General features: G+C 32.9%; 2 protein-coding genes across 2 annotated transcripts in view; both read left to right on the top strand.

Moving 5' to 3' along the window:
- The first annotated feature begins 1,631 nt into the window (after window positions 1–1,631).
- Window positions 1,632–4,944, top strand: LOC131851963 (tubulin beta chain). Its single transcript, XM_059202523.1, has 2 exons — window positions 1,632–1,778; window positions 3,612–4,944. Exons 1-2 carry the CDS (start codon window positions 1,722–1,724, stop codon window positions 4,896–4,898), a joined length of 1,344 nt encoding a protein of 447 aa, XP_059058506.1. The 5' UTR covers window positions 1,632–1,721; the 3' UTR covers window positions 4,899–4,944.
- A 3,500-nt stretch (window positions 4,945–8,444) lies between these two features.
- The window catches only part of LOC131851597 (uncharacterized), a 50,179-nt gene continuing 31,432 nt past the window's right edge, over window positions 8,445–27,191 (top strand). The window contains exons 1-5 of the mRNA XM_059202116.1: window positions 8,445–8,458; window positions 8,599–8,747; window positions 22,387–22,557; window positions 23,100–23,244; window positions 25,869–25,996. Of these exons, the coding sequence (XP_059058099.1) occupies window positions 8,445–8,458; window positions 8,599–8,747; window positions 22,387–22,557; window positions 23,100–23,244; window positions 25,869–25,996 (607 nt within the window). The remainder of the gene's footprint in view (window positions 8,459–8,598; window positions 8,748–22,386; window positions 22,558–23,099; window positions 23,245–25,868; window positions 25,997–27,191) is intronic.

Here is a 27,191-nt window from a genome sequence, read left to right on the forward strand (position 1 = left end):
TCCAAATTAAGATTACCAAACAGTTGCAAATACATGATTACATGATACAAAAAAGTAGGCAAAAACATGCAGGAGATATTTAAAAAAATGGGAATTAATCTATGATTTTTTCTCTTTATTATTCAAATAACGGAACTAATTCACTGGGTGTGTTATCAGCTCATGACAGTTCCTCATGACGTAAAGTTGACGATTCACATCTTGCCTACGTACGGACACTCATGCACTATTCAAAGCATCCAGTACACTCAAACGACTAATTTACAGAAATCCCTTTAAAATGATAATATGGACTTCCCCGTAATGAGGGTATCGATTTTATGCAACTGCTAAGGAAAGGTAACTTGTTTATGTATTTTTATTACTACGATGGTGACAAACGAGTTATGTCTTATCTTACTTATAGTAATATTAATTTAAAATAAATATAATTAATAAAAGTAATGGCAACCCCTCTATCTGCGTAAGAGATCTAGAGTGAATATAAATAGATAGATAATTATTAAATATATATTTAGGATTATTGTAAACTGACTGTTACGTCTATTTTTAATTTTGATGAATTAAACTCATTTAAATATGTGTTAAATAATCTAAATAGCCGTTTAATTGAGTGTTCGACACACGCAATGAATTACGCTTTAGGTTACGCTAAGAAATATTTTACCAATTAGTTTTTTTGTATGTTAGTTTTTATTAATAACTGAACTTTATTAGGGACTGATTATAGGCATAGCAAATGGACGGGTGGAATTATGATAATTAGCTATTAATACTCTACTGGTGGATATTTTTTATATGCAATTAGTAATTTTATGTATTTTTCTATTCAACATCAAACTAAATATTTCCGCTTTTTAATGTTTTATTAAAGATGACGCATCATAATTTGGATAATTACAATTAACCTGTTTAATCAAAACCAGTTCATTCTTACTTTATCTTTTCTATATAACACGGTTAAAATGAAACAACCATATTTTATAAGATATTGCTTGTTTTTACGGCCCACTTAAATTTAAAAGGGTTTTTCGTTAACCCCAAAAACTTGAGGAAATAAAAGCTTTATCAATATTTAAATCGTAACAGTTTTATTAAACTTTTTATACTACAGTTACTACTATTTTATTATAGAATTAAGCTTTTATACTGTAATTAATGAAATTTCAATGTAGGTTATTAAGGAATACTAATAATAACAAACAATTGGATAAATCACACAGCGTCCTTTAGTAAACTAAATAAATAAATGAAATACTTTACAGTTATTTTTGTAAAAAATTGATTTATTTAATTCTGTTTTTACATATTATTGAATACATTTTGTTTTAGTATATATCCCGAGAAAAATAAAATATTTTGTATTATTATATCACAATATTCGTAATAACATAATTAACGTGCACTGTATTTTTATATAAAAAAAACAAACATATTTTTTTTATTTTACAAAATGGAAACCATTATTTCAACTACCTACAAATAAATTGTAAACGACTGTACTCTTAACTAATTATCGAATTTAAATGAAAAAGGTCATACATTATAAAAATCAAATAAATTGGCCACATCACAATTTATTTTCTTTTTAAATTTGAATATAGAACCATCTTTATGATGGTATGTAAATGGTCTGATGATATCAATTGTTTTAAGCCAACGCATCTATTCGGTCGTGCGTTTCTCATAGAACATATTGAGTTTATTGTTGTAATATTGCAATGAGGGAAATAGTGCATATTCAAGCCGGGCAGTGTGGTAACCAAATTGGAGCAAAGGTTTGTTATAAACTTTCTTATACATACACAAAATATCCACAAAATACGTCAAAACAATATTTCAGCGTGGTCAGCTTTGTGAGTACAGCTGTCTTCCTTTGCGGCAGCCAAGCAGCTTGCTTTGTAAGCTATTTTGGTTGAAGAGCCAGGCAGAAAAAAGATAGTCAGTGAAATTAGTTAACTTATTGTCAGGTCAGCCATTTTGCCATTCCAAGTACATAAAAAAGCAATCCTTGTAATAATTCCATGTGTTAGTTTCTTTTCATGTTTTAATAGCGTCTTAGACATTATGTCAAAATAGACTTTGTACGCAGTCATCTCTATAGATTCTTTTGTTGCACTTATTTCTACCGCTAGGTAACTTTGTAGATATACAGGGTGAATAAAGCAGAAAATTTATAGAATATAGTTGCTTAACTTTATTTACAAGGTAGCGGCTTATTTTTTTTTTAGATGTAAGAATAATAGCAACAACATTATCATGTGACGCCCATTGTATCTGTTATATAAAAATACTCAAATCGAACAGTAGCTTGTTTTGATTGATTCTGTCTACTACTGTATGTGTCTACTGAAATGTATTGAAATATATATTCAAGCCAAATCCCTTAGACAGAATACTGTAGAAACGCTCACTTATTGTTAGTACTTCCCGTGTCTTGTCCGCGCAGAATGCATCTCTCGCTCTCATGGGGTTTTAGAAAGTGCATTCATGCCGCTTACGTGCGCCTTTCAAGTAATTCCACATAAATTTGTTTCTAAGATGTTTTGGATAGGTGTAAGGATAATAAATATTTTTCCCATAGGTCAAGTCTCTACATTGTCTGGGTAGTTCTTATATTTTTTTTGCGTGTGCACGCTTATCAAGAAATGTCTTGATCTATTTAAATAAATAAATTATGTGGAGCGTAAAAAAGCAGTAAATGCTGTGAAAATAAAGCATACAAATAATAATAAGTTTTTATTCATAAATAAAACAAAGTAATAATAATACCTTAGACAATTTCACACAATCCAAAGTTCCAAGTATTTGTATTGTGTAATATAGATAACTAAAATACATTATTCTTGTACATACATACATTGAAAACATCCACACAATACAAGTATTCATACTCATGAATATAAATATTTGAAGAAGTTGATCCCGCGAGTATTGGAACTAAGGCGGTAAACCTAAAACTAAGCTAACCGCTACACCAGCGTAACCATCGAAATGTGTAGGTATAATAGATACAAAAAATCCGTTGACGATGAAACGCGAGTTCATTTTTGTATAATAAATTGAAGTGGCTTGTTGGTATTGCCAGCTCAGTCAATACCGCCTGCAAGCCGAACATGAATTTAACATGATAGCACAGATCTGCATGCTATTGAACTCGTGTTATTCATAAAATACTGATGTATCAGTGAAATCCGCTGGTCTTTATACCGGATAATTGATGTTTGGTCGACCGGCTGGTCATTTTCGTCTGGATATTTATTCTTTTCTATCGTAATACGAATTTGATATTCGTTGTCAAATAATACAAAATACACACTAAATTTTTTTAACATCCATAACACCCAAACAAATAATAGATGAAATATACATGGAGTATAATTAAATATAAATGATGTAAAAGAAAAACTATTACTGTATTATTATACATAATAAAACGTATGAGTGCTTGTTAGAATTTATATCTGTCTGTCTCTACACCCAAAATAACAATTTATGTCCTATCAGTCGGTGGCAATGTACACTGTACTGGGTTCTTCATTTTGAATACTAGCCAAAGACAAATATTGACATAATCTAGGTTACACTGAAATGTTTATTCTAAATTTCAGTTCTGGGAAGTTATATCGGACGAGCACGGTATTGACCCCACGGGAACCTATCACGGTGACTCCGACCTGCAGCTGGAGAGAATTAACGTCTACTATAATGAGGCAACCGGAGGCAAGTACGTCCCACGAGCCATCCTGGTCGATCTGGAACCGGGCACTATGGACTCTGTGCGATCAGGACCATTTGGACAAATCTTTCGCCCAGACAACTTCGTATTTGGTCAGTCTGGAGCTGGTAATAATTGGGCAAAGGGACATTATACCGAAGGCGCCGAACTCGTAGATTCTGTTTTAGATGTAGTAAGGAAGGAGGCGGAAGGTTGCGACTGTTTACAGGGATTCCAGCTGACGCATTCCCTGGGAGGTGGTACTGGCGCAGGATTGGGGACATTATTGATCTCGAAAATTCGAGAAGAATACCCTGATCGTATTATGAACACTTTTAGTGTTGTGCCGTCCCCTAAAGTATCCGATACTGTAGTTGAACCATACAATGCTACTCTCTCCGTGCACCAGCTAGTGGAAAATACAGATGAATCGTACTGCATAGATAATGAAGCTCTATATGACATTTGCTTCCGGACATTGAAATTGACTACTCCCACATATGGAGATCTGAACCATCTTGTATCTGCCACTATGTCTGGAGTTACCACTTGTCTCCGATTCCCAGGCCAACTTAACGCCGACTTGAGGAAGTTAGCAGTAAACATGGTGCCATTTCCTCGTCTGCATTTCTTCATACCTGGCTTCGCTCCGTTGACATCTCGCGGAAGTCAACAGTACCGCGCATTAACTGTGCCTGAGTTGACACAGCAGATGTTTGATGCGAAAAATATGATGGCAGCCTGTGATCCTCGACATGGTAGATACTTGACAGTAGCAGCTGTCTTCAGAGGTAGAATGTCGATGAAGGAAGTAGACGAACAAATGATGAATATTCAAAATAAGAATTCTTCATACTTCGTGGAGTGGATTCCTAATAATGTGAAGACTGCTGTCTGTGACATACCTCCACGTGGTCTTAAAATGTCTGCAACTTTCATTGGGAATTCAACTGCTATACAGGAGCTGTTTAAACGTATCTCCGAACAATTTACAGCAATGTTCAGACGTAAGGCTTTCTTACACTGGTATACTGGTGAAGGAATGGATGAGATGGAGTTTACCGAAGCGGAGAGTAATATGAACGACTTGGTATCGGAATATCAGCAGTACCAAGATGCCACAGCTGAAGAGGAAGGCGAATTTGACGAGGAAGAAGAAGGTGGCGATGAAGGAGATTAGACATATCGTTTTTAAGGTTTTCGTTATTATATTATGTATTTTGTAATTGTCGTTTTATTATATATTTTTATTTATGGACTCTTATATACTTTTTATAAGGATACAAATCCCTAAAAGCATTTCTCATGTTACATTTTGCACAACTAATTAGATTCATGTTATCATGTATCTCAATAGAGGCATGGAAACTCGTGGGGATACTACTAATCATCTATGACGAAATAGGACCAACATGGAAATTGTTATTGGCAGACATCACTTAACTAATTTTCTACTTTTGAATGTCATTATAATCGATCTAAATTGAAAGTATTGCTCTGCTACCACCACATTCCGTACAAACGAATAAATAGTCGTTTTTGTTTACATAGTTTAAAACTTCAATATCTTTATTACATTGGTTGCAAATGTAACTACAAAATGATTGGAACATCATCTATTCACAGTGCGTCTCTCAATCGATGCCAATCTCTGCTCTAACTCGTTTATATGCACGAATGTATTTCGAGACATATTTGGTTATGCAATCTTCCGAAGCAGGACAGACGTGTAATAACTATATTAGTACTTGGTCTGATCTATGAATAGAATAGCAATAAATATTTCTTTCTGGAATGGCAAACAAGCTGTGGGCACACCTGATAGTAAAATAGGCCATTTACATTAACAGCACTCACAGCAGTCCTGACATCACGTAACCTAAAACATGATCACATGATAACGTGATGCATTGCCATTCGTGTGGACTAAGATATACATCTATGTACTATAATTTAATTGTCCAAAACCCTACAAACTAAACAGCCTAGGAAGAATGAAAAAAGTCGGAAGTTATTTTCATTGTACTCTTGAAAATTTGCACTAAATGTGTAATATGTGTACAAAGGTAATAAGTGTGTGTTGAATATTCCAAACTGTTGAATGCAGTGCACAGCCCGATCAATACGAATCTCGGCGAACTGCTGCTATTTTAAGGCGCGAATATATTTCGAACCACTTCAATTATACTTCTTCCACTAGTTTTCAAATAAGGGCGACGGATAAATGAGAATTCTGGTGAATTTGGCGGTGCAGATAAAACGTAATGCTGGTAATGTTAGGCTTTATTTTTTAATACTTGTGCGAAACGACTTTAAACTTAAAAACCTTTTATATTTATAGTCTCTTTTTGTATGTCTATTTTGATTTTAGAAGTAAAACGTAACTAGATTCGATATGCCTTCTAATTGACATATCAAGAAACAAATTGGTAATTGGATTCATGTTGAGAGATAGGAAAATAGATTGGCCCTGCCAATCACGAACCAAAAGGTGTAGTTTCTGAATACTAATATTTATTGTGATAGGTGTAGTTATTTTAGTTACAGACACTTTTCTATGAAGACCTATTCTAGTAGCTCGTAACTTCTCCCAGAATCGATTTATCCGATAAATAACATCATAACTTTGTGAGTTTTGTACATAATAGCAACCAGTTGTGCCCGCGGCTACGCCCGCGTGAAAATAGCCTACCTGTGATGTGTAAGCTATGTTATTGTAAAGTTTCATTCAAACCCATTCTTGTTGGTTTTACGTGAAAGAGTAACAAACATCCATTCATCCATTCACACTAACAAACATAATTTTAGTAAGATATCTATACTTAGTAGTTCCGAAATAATATGTTTTTTTAAACAGTGAAAGAATTTTCAGTGAAACTATTGCAGTGGTGGAACCACTACAATGGTTTGAAAATTCTTTTGAGTTTACTGTTGTCATAACAAATAATAAATATCAGAAATTTTAGTTTCCATATTATATATGCTGCATAGTCTTATATCTCACGCTGAATATTAAATGGCATTAACTCAATGATATGTTTTTAGAGTATCGACCTTAAACCTATGTAAATTAAAGTCTATTTTCAATGTTTTAATTACACCAGTTCAGTATTAAACCTGCGATGTATGTAACATGGCAACTTTGTCTTGTTAAACTTGTTTTGAGAAATCCAGTGAATGAGTAGTGACGAAAACTTGGCACTATTTTTCATACAAAGTTTAAATTAGATAGACTATTTACAGAGTATAAAATATCCGCTATGAAAGAATTCCTTAAAAATTCCAAAAGGAACTAGGTATAGTTGATTCCCAAAGTGACGCCATAGAAACACCGTAATCACGACATAACATGTACCTTAACCACCACAGTCTAATATCCAGAGCATTATTAATATCTATAGGCAATGATTACGGCATCCGTGCTCTAGTGGTTTAGCACATCACCTTTCTATGAATGTTCGCTGGTTTGATTATCGCCAAATTTTTGTTAAATATTTCTATGCTCTTCGCAGCTAGATTATAAAGTTCTAGCACAAACATTTATGAGTATGATTGTATTTTTTTATGGATGACAAAGAAATTATGCACCCGCCTGCGCTAATGGTATACGCTGGCGGGGTATCAGTGGAGTTTGATAAAATAATCATAAAGTCAGGGCAGCTAGCCTATCTTGGCAAATGATTATTTACCACGATGGTTTCCAGGGGGAACCGCGTAGAGGTCAACCTAACATGGTACATTGTTAGCAAAGGGGTTTTTAGACCATCTGAGTGGTTTATATGTTGGTATATAATGTATGTACTTAAGTATTTATATCAGCTGTTTTCCCATCGTATCTTAACAATTAATACAGAGCCATTCACGGTAAGGAGAGCTTGTGTAATGGATACTAGACGACTGATATAAATACTTAGATATTTTATTTATAAATACATACATAATACACATAGAAAACACTCAGATCGAGACAAACAATCATATTCATGAATACAAATGTTTATTTTGCGAGGAATCGAACCCGCGACCATCGGAAGTAAAGCGCTGTGCTAAACCGGTATACCACCGAGGCCGTCGAGGGTTATTAATACCAGTTACCACCACTTCCCTGTGGTCCGTCGCAAGCGTGTTTAGCATACCAAGTTCTATAAAAGCCAACTACTATAAGTATATTATGTACATATTTATAGAAGCCATATAACAATCTATTGTTACAAAGTATCAGCTACGTAAAGTTATAAGGCTGTAATAGGAATGGGTATTATATTATCAGATCGTATATATGAGCTTTAGTTACAAGTAGACGTTGAAAACGCGTCATACCGTAGTGTTGTAACTAGCTAATCAGAAATATCTTTATATTCTAAATTTGTATTCTTTTATATTTATATATAAATTTTTATATATCTATATATAAACTTAATACAAATTTAGATAAACAAGAACAGAACTATTTCTGTTCTTGTACAATTTTATTTTTACCTTTTTGTTTTTACTTGACAAGCCTTTAAATAATCTCCGTAGTCCGAGTATTTTTCTTAAACTGCTATTTATTTATATAGAAATAAAACTACAATAATCAGTTATTTACAACTCAACTTAAGATTATAAAGATCGTGCATTCAAATCTGACGGAAATAAAAAAATGTATCAATTTGTATTTCTGACTGTGACAATACTGATTATAAACTATATTAATTCGACCGTAGGCGGTAGGCTCTCTATGACTATGTTTGATTCAAAGTATACACCATCTCTAGAATCAATTAGATTTGTTAACGGTGTTCCATAAGAAAAGAGTTAGTTATAATTTTTAATGTGTTGTATTGCGCGCTTTGTTTTTCTTGTATAACAATATATTAATCAAAATTAATTAAAAAAAATAACATTTCATTTTACTTTTTTTCAGGGCCTGGTATAAAGGGCACCATGGCCATCCTGAACTGTCTCCTCGCCCGACAACTGTGCTTCGAAGATGCCTCCTGCTCCGCCATCTTGGAAATTATACCCCGCGTCTGTGGATCTGAACTTGGTAAGTAACAGTTCTGATAAATTCTTAAGGAATATCCTTACAAAATTGAGAACATCAACAGGAGATAATACATAACTTAATAAAAAATTTCGATTAATGTGTTTTGATTAAAAATTAGAATAAATTACTTTAAATTATACGAGAAATGTCTTTTTAGATGGTGAGATATAGATGACGTAAATAGTTACTTGAACAATTCAGTAAACAAATTTGAGAATATGTATGATAAAATTGATTAAGAATTATCTAACTATAAATAAAGACTATAAATAAGAATGATTCTGAAAATTACTGAATAATAAAGACATATATATTTAATTACCTCATATCATGATAGATGATGATAGATAACTATATACTGTGTTAATATAAATATAATTAAATATTATATTTATATTATATTTAATTATATTTATATTAACACCGTAAAAAAGCTTACGTAACAATAACAAACTGATTTTACCTAAATGTCGTTTGGCTAAAGTTAGTAATTCGTTTTATGGCAATTGCGTAAGCTTTTACATTAAAATACCAGAGTCTGTTATAAATCTGCCAGAAAAAAGATTTAAATGTCAAATAAAACAGTTCCTTTGCAAAAAAGCTTACTATAAAATTGAAGAATTCGTTTACGATAATAATGTTTTTATAGAAAAACTTTAAATCCATAGCACTGACAATATTATCTGATTACACTAATGAAGAGTGCGTAGCGATTTATATGTTGATTATCGCATGCCTCTTACTTGTTATACTGTAATTATTTATATAAAAAAACATCTATTAAAAAGAGCAACACACAAGTTTCTTGCTCAGTGGTTGCTCTTGCTTGAGTGGTAGAATCAAAATTTTACTATTCAAAAGTGCTTGTAATGAGTTTATTTAAATAAAGATTATTTCTACTTCTATTTCAAATATATAAAATTCAAAAGAAGGCCATTGTTGCATTTATAATATTAGTATTAATAATATAATTATTTATGGTTTGGAATTTACCCAAAAAGATTCATCCATATTTCAACTTTCTTAATATTATAAATCAGCCCTAAATAAATATTAATATCAAAAAAAATATATAAACCACATGCCACGTTAGAAAAAACATGAACTACAAAATAAAGGTCGCTGAAATTAAACACTGTTTGCTTTCTAAACAAATCGTTTTGAGAAGAAAATACGAAGGTACAGTCGTTTCTTTTGTCAAAACGCCAACATTATGCATGAAAGTACTTGCAAGGACCAACCGTGGCCTCCTCCCACGTGATGTCTGCCCGGCACACGGTCACACCGACGTGTAAGTTCTACTATACTATGCAATATTTAGTTATTAAAACTTCAATACACTAATAACGGTGCACATGGAGAACCTAACGCACCTAACACATTTTCTCCCTGTCAACTTCGAGCAAACAGAAATTCATATGAGCGGTGCATTATCGAAATGAACAATCTGTACATAGTATAAAACAAAGTCGCCACCACCATCTATTTGCTTATCTTTTAAGTTACGCAACGGATTTTAATGCAGTTTTCAGAAATAGATATAGTTATTTAAGAGGAAGGTAATGTATAATACATGTTATGATATAAATCGGGCCGAGATATTCAAAGATTTGTAATGTTAAATAAAAGATACTTTAAATCTGATTAAATATATATACATCTGTGGCCATGCTTTTTTTTTATTTATTTAAATAACTTTAATATATGTTATACACAAGTAAAAAGTACATATAGCGGACTTAACACTTATCTACATATGACAATAAAATAAATTTATATTTATTTATTAGCATTTTTGTATGTAATTGGAACGGCAATCAATCAGTTAATCCACATGATAGGAAACGGTAACTGTCGCCTATATACATGAACATCACTACGGACAGAATGTTATTATATGAAGTCCGTGATGCCACTCATACGTTCCGAAGGACTAAGACTGTCAATCTCTTATCCTATAATTTTACTGCCTAATCGCACCCTACCACAGAAAGACAGCTTACAGCTTAGCTTAGCTTATATCTTAGTAACGAGAGGATAGAACTATTACCGTGGAATTTTCAATTGATTTAGAACTATTGCAAAGCTATGGGCTACTCAGTATTTATGGGAGCGAGTACCAAAATCACTCTAAACGGGTAGAAGGCACCTTAAGAAACGCCTGGCGGTCAATTCCACCCTGACGATTACCGTCTTAGGCCACCACTAGAAGGTTTTGACCTTCTAGTGGTGGCCTAAGCTGAGACTGTCATAATCTCGATCCTAACTTTTACTTTATACCTATGATAATTTGCTAAATAATTTGATAAGTTTTAAAATCAGTGTTTAGACTAGAACATAAATCATGTATAATTATTATTAAGGAAATTACATTTTGATGTTAACAAGTGAGTTTTTTTATACACAATTTAAAGTTGATATTAATAAAGTAAAATGTTCTATAAGATTTGTCTTCTCAAATAAACGAAAACATTAAATGCATGATAACTCCGAAAAGAACTTTCTCGAAACTTTTCCATTATTTGGTAGGTAGGTTGTTACAGAGCTTTGTAGTAGGATTAGCTTTTCTCGTATTATCATAGCGTCATTTATTATTTATAATACTTAAGTATACCAAAGTTTTAGATACCTATTATTAGTACGATAGGATCGCCTCGTATATAATATTATATATGAATATATTTTATATAAATGATGATGAAATCGTGCTTCTGTCTAAGCTAACAGAGCCGCTACATTAAATACACTAGCTAAGTTAGGTTACAGCTATAGTTCTAACACCAGACCACTAGCAACGGAACACCAGTGAAAAATGATACGATAAGGATGAAGTCAGTCAGATTACTAATTCATATAATGAATTCACTTAGATTAAATTCATTTACCATGAAGGTTTCTCAAATTAAACGAGTAGAGGACGAACTTGCTTGGTATTGCTCTATTGTATCAATGGACCTTGTAGTTCTCCAGTAATATTTCACTCCTGCTGATCTTATACACACTCGCCAGTTTCTGTTATTGTTGGCTTCTCCATCAGAAAGACACGATAAATATAGTCATAATAAGTCATTAAATGATAAACTTACATAGAAGTTTATCTGAACTCAGAATTGAGGATTTTTATTAAATTTTAAGCGTACTTCTCTCCTGTGCCCCATGTTAGGTATTTTCGATTATCAAAAAACCACATTGTACAAATCCAAGTTCAAATTCAAAACCAATTAATAATGGGACATTTTTTGGCACTTACGCATGTGATTTTTTTATTATTCCTACTATTTTTCAATACATGATTAATATTGGACTTTTGCCACTTATGCATGTATATTTATATTATAATCTTATATACTTATATAATCACTCAGTATTTAAGCCTGTATCGACCTATTGTTCGATTCAGATGAACCTCGATTCTCAAATAGAAACAGTGGTCATAAAATAAAAATGTGTTTGCTTCTTAAAACATAAACCGAATGACAATAAAACTTAATCGGTGTAACCGTGTTCTTAAATTTTTAACATAATCTGATCGCATCGGTCTAAGAATCCGCCGAGTATTTTGACCTTTTGCCACAGTCACTCGAGGGAAGGTAAGGGAATAAAACATCAGAAGCTAGCTTTGGCTGAGTGAAACGTCATCAAATAATCACCCACAGTGAAGTATAGGCAGGGCGCGACCCGACTATACGAGTCCTTATTAGGGATTTTGTGGATCTGTCACAATCAAGTGAATATAATTTTTAACGGAGTTTTGTAAAAAGTTGTCTGCTTGGGTAGCACGATATCATCTATTTCAATCGCCAAGAAACTTGCTTTGTAATTAGTGTTTCTATTGAAGGGTTTGGTAAAACAAGTTGAAATTGCAGAATATAAAGGCAAAACATGTTAGTCATGGCATGAGTGGTACATGTGTCACGTGATAACGTGATGTCACAACACTTATCATCAAATGGCTCGTCAACTTGTTTGCCATTTACATAATATATAATATATATTTATTTAATAACGCTATTTGCTATATTCTTCTTATATATATGTTCTTACTAATTGTGAAACGAATTTGATGATTATTTTTTTAAACAATTAAGTTTATTCATGTGTCAACTTAAAAAACAGTACCAAAAGATTTAGTGCAACTAATAGTCTACCTAAATTAGACTATTAAATTTTATTATGTATTCTTATTTGTCTTTTGACCAGTATTTTTTTTCTATTCTATTCTATTATTGAAGTATTTTCATAAAGTATGTTACAATAAACAGTCTATTAAAGTAGACAAAACATACTTATATCGACTTTTTACTAAGCAATATATCATAATATTAATAACGTGACAAGAGTAACAAAGGCCGATAACAATAGGCGAGCGATACACTGAAAGGTCCATCGTCTACTTGTGTGGAACACCTACAATGGAAAGAGGTCAGTGTAGTGAATCTGTCATCCATTTTATGCGTTTATTGAGGCACAGTTAGTTATCTATATGAGCTGGTGACCTATAAAAGTTGATAACAAAAAATATCATTAGAGGATTGTGTTGGAGAAAGTTTTTTTTTTATTAGTTCAACGAGAGACGCAGTATGTGTGGTATTGGGAGTGTCAAATTAATACTATTTTGTTTATAAATCGAGTGAAATGAAATTGTTAGAATGAGGTTTGTTAGAACGATATACAAACTGTCTGATATGGCATGCATATTTGAATATATGAAGAGTGTGGCTTCTCTTATTACTGGCTTCGTGTTGAGTTTACTCTCTTACTTTTGTGCTGTTTATTTGATTGAATTTATCAATTAATGGGTTTATATATAATAATAATAATAATAATCTGAGACAATTCACACAACGCCATCTAGACCCAAGTTAAGCTAGCTAAATTTTGTTTTATGGGTACTATACAATTGACCTACATGGATGCATTTTTTTGTAAATAAATAGATATACACATAGAAAATACCCAGACCGATACAAACAATCATACTCATCAATACAAATGTTTGTACCGTGCGAGCAACGGTAATAATCATCATAATAACAATGGTAATCGAACCCGCGACCATCGGATAATAAAGCGGTATGCTAAACCACTAGACCACCGAGGCTGTCCATATTATTTATTATAATCAATAATTATAGTTATTTTCTGTTATTTACTTGTATACCACTATTACTTTACTAACGTATGAAATTCTGAGGTAACTTTCCTCACATAAAAAATCAAATGTTGATTAGAATATATTAAGCATTTTTCTGACATACACCCACCAGGAAAAAAATACAGACACTGCAAATACATGGACTTTACCTCGACTTGGCAGTGTATGCGACGCAGGTTGTATAATTGTATGTATGTATTATACATATAAACACGAACACAAATCCTAAGACACCAAGGTCTTCTGGGCTTCTGGACGGAGCTGGCTACTTTAGTAGTCTCGGCTCGACATGCACAACGGCCCGGATGAGAAGCTAAATGCGGAGAATAGAGTCTATATAACATTACATTTATACATATAAACCTTCCGGATGAAATTCTCGAACTGTTAATGAAAACCGTATCAAAATCCGGTATGTGATTTACAAGACAAAAGGAAAGACAGACGGAAATAGCAACTTTGCTAGATACTATTTAGAGACAATATATATGTTTTCTATATATAGCACATAATAACTTATATGCTATCGTTGTCGCCAATATTTATAGTAAAAGTTTATAGCCATGACGGGTTAATAGAAATGTTGGGTAAATCCGATCCTAAAATTTGTAGCTGGACCGATTACCATAAGACTTAATTGCAGTTCAAGAGGAATGATAAAATAAAAGTACTTACAGTAATGATATGATAAAAAGATACCATTATACTATGTTAATAATCGTTTTCGTCAGATCTTCAAATTTCATGGATAAATTTGAAGAGGTACTAGACGCTGTGAGGGCTCTCCAAACTTTTTCTTCAAGCCTCTTGAAATATTAATTTAAGCACAGATTGTGGTAAGATGCCGGATAAAAAAATTAAGCTTCATTCAAGTTATATATAGACTTTATACGAAGTCGGCAGAGTGAATATCTCATCTCACGTGTTTATATCTTATTTTTATATTATTCAGTTATTATAGTTACGTATTTTACAAAATGTCTATCTTACAAAGATAAGTCCAACGAAAAAACAATTATAATAAATTTGTACAAAAATCTATACTTGTGTTTGATATAGGCTACTAGATATGTTTGTATAACTAGTCAAAATAAAATTAAGTAATATCGCTACCCTATTATTAGAACTCTAAGCAAATTATTTGAGCTTCGACCATAACTGTCACATTCTTCAATTTATAAGCCAACAAAATCCATACAAGCAAAGTACCTTCCGTACTAGAATCCAGGCGGTGGCGTACAATAAACCCTGTGACAAGGGACCAAGCCGTGACATAGCGTTTTGTCACCACTAATGCCTTCAAAATTCCTCGAACGCAACGTCTTTCAACCTTAAAAAAGGTCCCTTTTTACGTTGATCTGGGAAACAATGCTTGACTTCGCCCGGAAGAGGCATTTATCTTAATTATATATTTGAGTCGCCAGGCGACTTATCATTGTCAAGTCTAAATTGTGCGGATTGAATCTGGTAATCTATTGGTGTAATTTGGGTGGATATCATATTGAAATGGGAATACATTTATCTTCATAAACGAATTTGCACTCGAAACAAAAATATTGAGCTTAAACTTTACCTTAAAACGGTTCCTCTATTCAATTTCACATCATTATAACGCTATTAGCTTTCATAGCATGCTGAGATTGTTAGATTTGAATATGAGCTTTGCTACTACAATACCTACTACAATACATTACAGAAAACCTATTTGCTAAGTATATTCTGGCAAATACTACAATCTTGTACCACTTTTGATCACCTGGGCCGTCAACTTATCTGCTTCAATATAACATTATATTAATTCTGGACATGATTAATAAACTGTTTAACTTCTACTTCCGCTATTTTACTTCTAAGAAGTTGGCCACTTCTGAAAACTGGCCTTGTACATTAATTTAATAGAAATAATGTAATACCGTGTTCATATCACGACAACGATGAATAATGATAACTCCAAACATACTCAGATTAACGTCAGATTTTTATCTACATGGGAACTCCATCCATTTTCAAATTAAAGAATTTTTTTCAAAATCGTTTGACGGAGAGAAAGTTCTTAGATAATACATATAAAAACAATACAGTCGAATTGATAATATCCTCCTATTTAAAGACTGTTGAAAACATGCGTGTCAAAAATATTTTCTTTTATTCGATATAACTAAGTTGCTTGTAGACACATGTAGGACAAATGGTGCCTACGCAGATGACTTTGTAAAAGTCTACGTAATATGACTGATAAATATTACAACTGAAAGCTAGAACTTGAGAAGATTATAATACCCAATGTTGAACTTCATTAAGTCTAGAACAAATGATGAATAGACAAACAGCTATATAAATGAACAATATCTTGCATACAGAGATTCAACACAAAACGCACTCTTCCAAACAAGGTACATTAATATATCCCGAGCCATTGTCGTGTAAATGTACACACCAGCTTTTCACATGAAGTAATTAATTTAATGAAAGCTACATACAAACTTGCATTGCCCCAGGGAAGGGAGTGACGGTATAAATAAATATACCTAGTGACACAATAAATACTCGTAACCATTTTGCATTGTTACGTCCTTTTCACAATGAAAACGGGTATAGAGTATAGTCATAATCTAGGTCAATTCATACAGCATCATCAAGTTCTAAAATAAACAAATGATAAACGTACCTGAATACATATTTACATACAATTTATGTAAATAGATGTATATATACGTATTTACATAACATCTGTTGTGTCTAAGTACATAGAAATTACCCAGACATGAGCCCGCGACCATTAGAAATAAGACAGTATGCTAAGCAAGTAGACCATTTGAGAGAATCAAGGTTGTCAAATAAGTTTTTTGTATCTAATTGTATTGTTTACAAGCGACGACCCACCTGATGGTTATTGATAATCTATAAACAAGAACAGCACTAGAGTATCCCGTTATCGTGTAACGCCCGTAATAGCTCTCATGCGGTGCCATTCCGCAGAACTAAAATGTCATGCTTACGTGATCTACAATTTCACTGCCTTATATCAGACTTCAATTGAAACACGTCTTACAAAGCAAGTGTTTGGCAGCTGAAGACGGAGTTTCTCACGCAGACGGGGTTGTGCAAAGTCAATATCAGTAGCAATCAATCAACTGTACCAGTATCTAAATTAATTTATTAGATCTTATGCAGTTTTACACTGGACCACTAACTCAAAGTCGCTCAACGAGTTATGAAAAAAAACTATGCTTGGTGTTTTTCAGAGGGATCAAATCTGAAACGAAGTAATTCGCCATAAAACTAATGTCACTGATATAGCTCTTCGTATTTCTAAGTGTAATTGGCAGTAGGCTGGTCATATATGTCGCAGAACCGATGCTCGCTGGAGTAGGCGTGTTCTAGAGTGGTGACCACGAATTGGTAAATTGGTTAGTGTAGGACGCTCCTCAACTAGGTGGAGTGACGACATACATACATAGAGTTGCGGATAATAACTGGAAGTGAAGGGCTGAAGATTGTGTCCAGTGGCATGTCTTGAAAGAGGCCTATATCCAGCAGTAGACTGCAGTGGCCTAATGATGATGACGATGATGATGATGCAGTTTTTATAAATGAGTTAGTTAATGAGTAATAGTTTAAATATAAACTGACAACACATCAATCCCAGTAATAATGATATCAAAATGAGTTTATATTTTCGTTGCAGAATTTCACAGCGGATTAATTAACAATTTAACTTCTTAAACGAAATCTCAGGATAAAGCCTCAGTCACGATAGAATAATGTCTATTGTTTTCTAATCTCCTCGGCGTCTACTCTTACAATATAGCGCAAAGAGAGACATGATGACGCGGAAATGATTTATTGAATGATTAATGATTTTTAAAAGCATGATTTATCATCAATCTAGTATCTGGTGAGACCTATTTATTTACATCCTTACTTATTTCTATACCCACTTACTATCCATAAATATTATAAAGCAAAGTCGCTGTTTCCGACTGTTTGTTTCCCCACTTACTTCTTAACCAAGCAAAGGATTTTGATACAAAAATAGCTCGAATAGCAAACATACTGACGGTCCACCTGATGGTAAATTGTAACTGTTACCACTCCGAAAGTCAAAGATTTTATGCTTTCATACCCTGTAATTTCACAGACATATTTCGATGCTAAAATCAGAGTCAGAGTTCAGATGTAGATGTCTTTTTAGGAAGTCTAACTAATAATACACAATTATATAATGTAGACGTATTTTTTTTAATGCCTTGCGCCCCATCGATTATTATATTAACAATAAGATTTATTCAAAGTAAATTTCGATTAATTTAAATTAACTCAAAAAGAAAGATTATCAACTATTAATATCCATTATCCATTATACCTACTTTAATTTATATTTTCCAAGAACCACAAAATAATTATAATCACAATTAAATTGCTTAAATACCTCAACTAGGTTGTTTTAAACGAGATGAAATTTTCAAATAAATCGCTCAAATAATAAAATCTTCGAGCAACGTAAAGTGATCCATTCCAAACAGTAATGACGTAACAAAATTATAAGAATAATATCGGAAAATGAAAAACGACGTCGATATCTCACGGACTCAAAGAGCAAGAAAATTAGAGGGGAGGATATTTTTAAGCATTAGCCCGATAAAGTGGTGGGTGGAGAGACGACGGAGGATTTAGCCTGTGATATAATCTAGCAACTAAGTAATAAATGAATAACGAGAGTGCCGCATTTTAGTTACGAACTCGTAAGTAGTCGGCACTTTTGATGCTGAGTGTACGACGGATATTATCAATATGAAGTCAAAATATGTAGGTCTACTACACATATAAACTTAAATCAACTACCTACTTGTGGTAGGTAACAATCATAGTGTAATAATGTCTAAAATATTATTGATGAAAACTAAAATCTCCTAGAAATCCATTTTACCTCTGAAAGTGTGTATTTTGTGTTATTATTTTTTTACAAACAAATTATTTTATTTGATGAATGAGATCAAGGTACTACTATGGCAAGGCACCTTCGTACTCTGAATAACATTCAAGGCATTGCATCTTAGGCCTCCCGAATGGCAACGCACATTACATGCTGAAACGAGGTCCGTGGTACTTCAGTTATCAGCACCATAAACATCACGTACATAAAATAAAATAAAAACCTTGTAATGTATAATTCCTAGTTTGAAATTACTCCTGTATTCTGTAGTAAATAGAAAGTGTAGTGTATAAGTAAATCAAGATAACGCCTAGAATTTAATATTAGGGGCTATTATTATTAAAAAAACATCATGTTCAGTCGTCCAGTGGACGGTTACCACTTACCATGAGGTAAGCTGTCAGAATATTTTCCATTCCAGGTAAATCTATACATATAAATAAAGTTGGAGTGTCCGTAATACTGAAATAACCGTTTTTACTACATGCGTATGAATATAAATACGGTACATACACCAAAATATATTTTTTTTACTATTTTTGTCTGTCTGTTTATTCCTGCTAATCTCTGAAATTGCTGGACCGATTTTGAAGGTACCTTTATGAACAGGTAGCTGATATAATAAGGAGTAACTTAAGCTATTTTTATTTTAGAAAAATAAAGTTGAATTCCACGCAAATAAAAAGGAAAGATAATTTCCATTATAATTAAAGCAATTTTAATATAACATGGATCGCTCTAACTTTTGTTTTTTCGCTCTGAGTCTATTTGTCTCATGCAAATACGGCCACTGAATTCGCAACTTAAAATCTCTATTTAGTAGGAATCCCCTTTTAAGAGATTATGTGTGATGAAAGCCAACCTTAAGCATTAAATTAAATCCGCAACTAAATCCGATTGGAAACAAAACAAAGCGAGGAGTCCAAGGTTACGGTCAAAGGCTCTGAAGCTCGTGAAAGGGCTTAAAAGTTACGTGAATGCCTTATGTGTATGCAATAAAATTGACTGTCAAGGTTAAAGTTATATATACACTGTCTTAAAAAATACACGGCGATTATCCCAGAGACGGTAGTCAGAGTTGTCAACTGTCGATGTAAGGGCGGCATTATTAAATGCAAAGATTAAAATTAATTCTTAGATATATGTCGTATATCTTTACGACTGACATTCCACATGAGGTCATCAGAGGCGTTGTTGACTGACTATATATCGGCGAGATTGTGAACTATTGAAAGAATTTTTATTAAATCTTTATTAATTTGTTTGTTGTTCTTTATTTTTTTTTTGGTACGGCAGCCTCATTTAGCCCTATTTAAAGATTGGAGTTCAAAGTTTATTGTGTAATAATATTGAAAATTGTGTGTAACTAAAAAAAATACGTACTAATATTATAAATACGAGTGTGTATGTCTACGTGTTCGTTACCTCATCGAGGTTAAATGACAGAACGTATTTCATTGAAAAGGAAAAATATAGACAATAATTTTACAAACTTTTAATGTCATATTTATTTATATTTAATCAACAGCCTAAGTAATAAGTTTCTAACTTCTACCTTTATAAATGACGATACTTCCACACAACCTTTCATCTCCCCTTTCAAAAGTAGCATATGTCCTTTCTCTAGACTACTTATGTACCAAATTTTATTCAAATCGGTTCAGTACTTTTGGTGTGAAAGCACGACATACAGACAGACAGTTACAGTTACTTTCGCATTTATAATAGTAGTAAGAATAAGTAATAAACAAAGTAGGCGAAGTCACGAGTACCATCTTGTAGTCTCATATTAATCAATTGCCTCTACCACCTTTTGTGTTTGAAAGGATTCCTAAAGGGAAAAAATCTTATACAGTCATTCGGTCACTCCCTAATGGCGTTTGGACAAAAAAATTACTTCTAATTCTTCACATAATCACACATACGACTTTTTCGCTACGGATCGGTTTTTGCTATTTGGAGGGGTTGCCGTGGGTCGACCCGCCCCAACATGCGGATTGCTGTGACCTTTACTACAGAGGAATGTATTGTGGTGTTCATGGAAGGATGTGTGAGCTGTTTTGATGGCGTTAGTGGTATAACAGCTTAGCACCCCGCTTTACTTCCAATGGCCGCGGGTTCAATTCTTGCGTGATAGATTGTTTGGGTATTTTCTATGTAATAAAATATACATCTGTATGCACATATTCTCATTTAGAACAAAATAATTAATAAATATTAAAATAATAAATGTTACATATTTCATTCAGGTATTTAATACGTACAGTATACAAGCTCTGTTTAGTATGGATTATATGGCACTATGTGAATAGTCTTGGATTAATATTATTAAATTTCTGCCATTCTGTAGGCAATGGAAGAATTAATAAAGCAGGTTGTTTTGTCTTAAAGATTTTTTGTTAGGATCCATCATCAGAACAAATGTTACCTTTATTTTTATGATTTTCTATGAGACCGTTGGAGCCTTATGATATATTACCGCTACTAAAACCATAAAGGTTGATTTCGGATCTACTAACAAAAAAAACTTGTGTCAATGTCTACCTCTAACTGAATCTACTGTGATAGAAGAACTAACGTACCAAATTAATCCGAATTGCATCTGCCAATGTGGTACACCCTTATTCAAATAGTTTAGTAATGATGACTAGTAATAGTAACTTTTTACTATGAATATACCGTGTATATATATAGGCGATCTGCCTTCACGCGGCCACCCTAACCTATCGTGGTAGATTCCTAAAGAATCCACCACGGTTGGCTAATAGACCTAACTTTATGCTCATCCTAATATAAAACAATAGAATCCCGTTAGGCGGATGCTCCATGCTATATTCATTTTTATAAATTTCTGAGTGTCGTGAAGGTATATTTTATTAGTACTTTAATTTTTCACATCACCTAGATACATTTATGCAATGAAATCTACATACTATTTAGAAACTACTTCAATTCCTTCCGAGTGAGAGGACTTGAGTATTTTAACTATGTAGTATGAAATATAGCAATACTTTGTAATAAGTAAATTGCTTTCATCAACTCCACGTCATGAATTTTGGTTTAAAATTTTTAAATTGCTTGGCTTTTGTTATTAAATATTTCTTTCTGTTCATAATGATGAAATGATGTTAGGAGTGTTCGTGTCACATGAATTTCATTATTTTTTATTCCTCCCCGTCCTTGTTACTGTTAGTAACATTTATAATATTTAGTATGATAATTTCTCAGCCGTTTTTACCATCTAAACACATAAAAAAAAACTAAAAGATAATCAGACAATTTTCGCCTTGCCAAGATTTTATTATTATCTTATATGATGACTATATGAGCCGCGTGATTGCTTCGCATTATCTTTCATTGCAGCTCTGTTCCTATTGGTCGTAGTGTGATGTATTACAGTTTTTATCCTTTATCGATAAAGGGGGCTATCCAACTGTAAAAGAATTTTCAAAACCTGTTCAGAACATCCAGGGATACCTACAACCTAGCAAACATTACCTCTATATAATATTAATATACATAAAGATATATGTTATTGATATTTTTAGTGGCCTGCTCGACGGTGACTGTGACCAAATGTCAAGCTGCCCTGAAGACCCTGCAAGCGTTCCCGTTCTTCAAGCCGACCTGCCTCTGTCGTGAGCCAAACGTCGATCCAGAATGCAACTCCTTCCGCGACTTCCTCTTTGATCATCCCTGCGTATTTGTCATGAAGAAAGGTACGTGTTATAGTCATGTCTATAAAAGGTTGGTTCACTGAAGATACAAACTGGAGTTTATATTAGTATTTGCAATGAACTTGTACCTTTATGTTGGAATATATATATATTAGGAAGCCTATTTCTACTGGTTTGGATATTTTATAAGTATGGATATACCTGTAAAAATAAATAAACATGTCCAACTATGTTTGCTAACTGTGTATGAGAAGTTACAAAATGTTCTGCATTTGTGTCTATCCAAAAACATAAGAAATAGATAACTAACCTAATTCTGTTTCACTCTCAATCTCCGAAACTTTTAAGATTTTTTATGTGTATAAACCATTTGGGAAACTACTGAAATGAGTTTCTGGATAGTTTGAAAACTATATTACAGGCGTAAACCTGTAATATAGTTTTGTAGAATCTGTTGATGACGCTGCTTTTCCGGACATGACAATATCTACCGGGTTTTTATAATTATACTAGCCTATAATTATAAATCCTTATTAAAATATCAAATTAATGTTAATGTTGTATTATTAATTTAATATTTATAGAGAAGGATCCATACCCAGTGGAAACCCTGCCGACCTGCAACTATGCGCTCAGTGTATGCCACAATGAAAAGGCGTGTTCCGTGCTGTTCGATCGATTCAAGAACGCTTGCAAGACCCGAGATGGTGAATGTCGTATGGATGACAGGTACATTGAACAGCGTTACTGTTACCCTATAAATAATTAATTGGGAATAATTAACTGGAATGTGACAGCGCAACTGGTAGTAAATATATATATATAGTTGTTAAATTGTCCTTGCAAACATCCTTTTGATTTGTAATTTACAAGATTTGAAATTCGGTACTGAAAATAGAGATTGATAGTAGTTATAAAATGCCAGGTTGAATGTATTATTAATGCCGAATCGGTAGAGTTTTATTACAAACACTGTGACACGAGTATTTTATATATCATGTCACCATCTATATATATACATGTATATATTTTTTTTTTCGGACTACTCTAATGCTGTTGGCCGCAGCTAGCCTTTACAGCTTCACCGGACGTTACCTATATATATAATAATATACTACATGATATATATAATAATAATACTACACAAGCGTTGCCATTCAGGAGATCTGTAAGGCCATGCCTCCGTACTCTTGTAATTTCACTGCCAAATCTTATACGTTATCTGACATGCCTTACTAATATTAAAAATGCGAAAGTTTGTGAGTACGGATGATGATGATGATGATGATGAGATTGATGTATAAAATTTACAATAATTAGCTTACTAGCTTTTGCCCGCGGCTTCGCTCGCGTTAATTTATCACCTTAAGGGTGGAATTTATCAAAATCCTTTCTTTGGGGATGCCTACGTCATAGTAGCTTTATGCATGCAAAATCTCAGCCCGATCGGTTTAAAATTGACAAAGTTTCATACAAACTTTCATCCCCTATTTTGTCCACTTAGGGGTAGAATTAATCAAAATCCTTTCTTAGCGGACGCCTACGTCATAACATCTACCTGCATGCAGACGAGTTGTTGCAAAGACTAACTTCGGTAACCTCTGTTGCTCTCATTTAGCCTTTCTATTAAGAGAATATATATTTTAACAACGAAGGTAGCCAAATGTCTTTTCTATTCTATATACCCCTAAACCATTAACGTTTATTTTAGGTTTTTATCGCCCCATTAAATGCTTACATATTCAAAAATAGCGACCCGTCATCCCCTGTACAAAATAAACTCGGACGAGCACGATCAATGGCTCAAAATAAACCGCTTTAGCGTGGACATTTTGAAGAATAAATTATTTCATTCACAGTACTATAATACCCTTGTTTTAATACAGACATTATCAAGTATTTCTATTGTGAGAGCTAATTTTACATGTAAAACTCCTGTCATACATTTCATTGAAAACATTTTATAAATTGAACGTATTGTTTACATTAATATGTATTTTAGTATATCTATCACTTGTAAGTACCTATAACACAAGCTCTCCTTAGCTTAACACTAGATTAAATAGAGCTATGTGAATCCAATGTGATTATTGTATTATTATTGTTTATTATTAACAACCGTCAAAGATAGCAACGCATGAGAAGTATGACATCACATGATAACGTCATTTATGTGATGCAGCTTATATAAGCGACTGTTGATAATGGAATGGTGTTAGCGCTTGTAAGCGCTGACTATACTACTCATGCTTATCCTATCATTCACTGTTGCCTCCTGCCTTCGTAGCCAGGTCAGTTAGCCCCCTCCCCTGGGGAAGTCAATAGAAATTTACTATGGTTTCCTAGAACCGTTCGGAACACAGATCGTGTTACTTGGTAAATTGCGGGCAATTTTTGACATAATTGGCAGTAATTAACAATATGCTAACTGACCTACCTGTGAACTTAATGTCCATTACTAACAATCCCCTTCTCCTATATATACGGTTGCAGCTCAACTTTTTCAACACGTAGACCGTTAACTAATTGCCATTCTATTTTCGTTTAAGAAGCACCACTTTTTTATTTGAGCCGGAAGTTAAAAATAAAAATCTCTCCTTTAATTATCTCAGGTGTAAAAACGTTAAAAGAACTTGAAACTCTTAAAAACAGGCGACTTCATTTTATACAAAAAAAACTTAAACGGAAACAAGTTGTGTACACCAACGAATAAACACTGAACTAGTTGTTGCAGTTCATTAATTAATCAACAAATATGGAGTGGTTTTTGTTTGGTTTCGTGCAGAAAACTGGCTTCAAAGTTTCTCGTCCGGGGTTGCGGTCTTCACTTAACTTCAGGAAAACTGACCGCTAATATACTTGCAAAATTAAAAGCTGTCGCCACTTTTAGTTCTCTTTTATGTCGTTAGCTGTAAAAGAGAATATTTTTATTTTCAATGATTGACTTCACAAGTCTATTAAAAACTGAAATTAAATGGAGAAATAGACACATGGAGAGTGTGATATGCTTACCAAATTTAGACCACCAAGATAAGCAGTTTAGATCTGCTAACAATAAAAAACTATTTATTTATAATAAATTTATTCGCTTATTATATTGGTTAGTGACTTCTTTACAACTTCTGATACATTAACATGACTATATATGAGTTAGAGTGCTTTACTTAATTAAATATAAATTGTATTTACCTACAATTTTTATTAACCTAAAAATTTATATTTGCACACCTCTTATGACGTATTGTACATATTTCTATTTCATACCTCAACTACATATTGTTAGCACCTTATTAGTTACCTATATTTGCATTTATTTATTTTCAATGGTCAGTTAACCCGATATTGTCCAACAGAGAGGCCTGTCGTGAGGCCTGGTCTGGCTTACGCTTGTCTCCGCTCTTCGGCTGCATCTGCCCAAACACTCACATGAAGAAACGCTGCGACCGGATCTTCGCTATTGTGAACCACAACCCGTGCGTTGGTGAGTAAAACATTTTGTATTATGCTATCTGCTCACTGTTACTATGCGTTCTGAGTGAGAAAATTTATTAAAAGAAAATGTGTTTTGTAAATTTCATCAAATCAATTAGTTTTAGGATTTAATTTATTTCATCGCCTCGCCATCCCTCTGGCAACGAAATTGTCTGTATGAAAAATTTTCTACGTGTTAAAAAATGGGTGAAAAATATAATTTTATTGTATTTATAATGCGCATATGTGAATTGGAATACACAAAAAATTATTGGGAATATTCTAAACCTTTGTATGATTATATATACTAATATTAGGAAGTAAAGTTTGAGGGTTTGTGTTGTTGTAAGGGTAATCTCTAGATGTACTGAACCGATTTAGATATTTTTTTATTGGATAGCTCATTTATACATACAACAAATAGGAGCGCAGCCGCATTGAAAAAGGTAGCAAAACTAGAGAAATGTGATGTAGATGAAGTTCACGTGGTTGGTGAAGTTAGTAGTACAAGCTAATAAGTACCATATTTTAATTTACACAAATGATTATATTTAATTACTAACATATAAATTCCGTACAAAATGTTGTTTTGTGACATAATATAGTTTATACCCCCTATTTTGTAAGGTTTATCATATAAACTGCATTAAATCAAAATATACACATCTTCGAAATTCAACTTTAATGTTTTGCTTTGAGATTGGATTTTCTAACTCAATTGTATGTTTGAATGTTTTAGTTTATGCAGCTTATGAAGTGTGCAATGTATGAAATATGTTTAACAGTTCTCTATTTACAAAATCACTAAAAACACTATTCTGCAATTTTTATACGTAATCGTAAAATATTATAATATATTATATCTATAATATAATATTTTTATATAAATTCCTTTATATTATATTATAATATATAACTCTATGGACAAAACTCCAAATCTTCAATAGGCAACTAAGGATACTCTTTCTGAACTAATTTCATAAGAAATAATATAATGAGAATCTATCGAACATCATTCTGTACGTACTCTAATAATAATGGCTCCATATAAAAGAATATTATGTTGTCCACGTATCCACAGGGCTACCACCATTTCATAATAATAATATAGTAATAAAAATATTACACACTAATCGATTACTTGAATGACAAATGAACTCATGGCAACATGAACTATTAGTTCATGCCCAGTATTTTCACTTAAT

This window comes from Achroia grisella, unplaced genomic scaffold (assembly GCF_030625045.1).
Source record: "Achroia grisella isolate CSIRO2021 unplaced genomic scaffold, CSIRO_AGI_Agris_v1 utg1174, whole genome shotgun sequence".
Lineage (NCBI taxonomy): Eukaryota > Metazoa > Arthropoda > Insecta > Lepidoptera > Pyralidae > Achroia > Achroia grisella.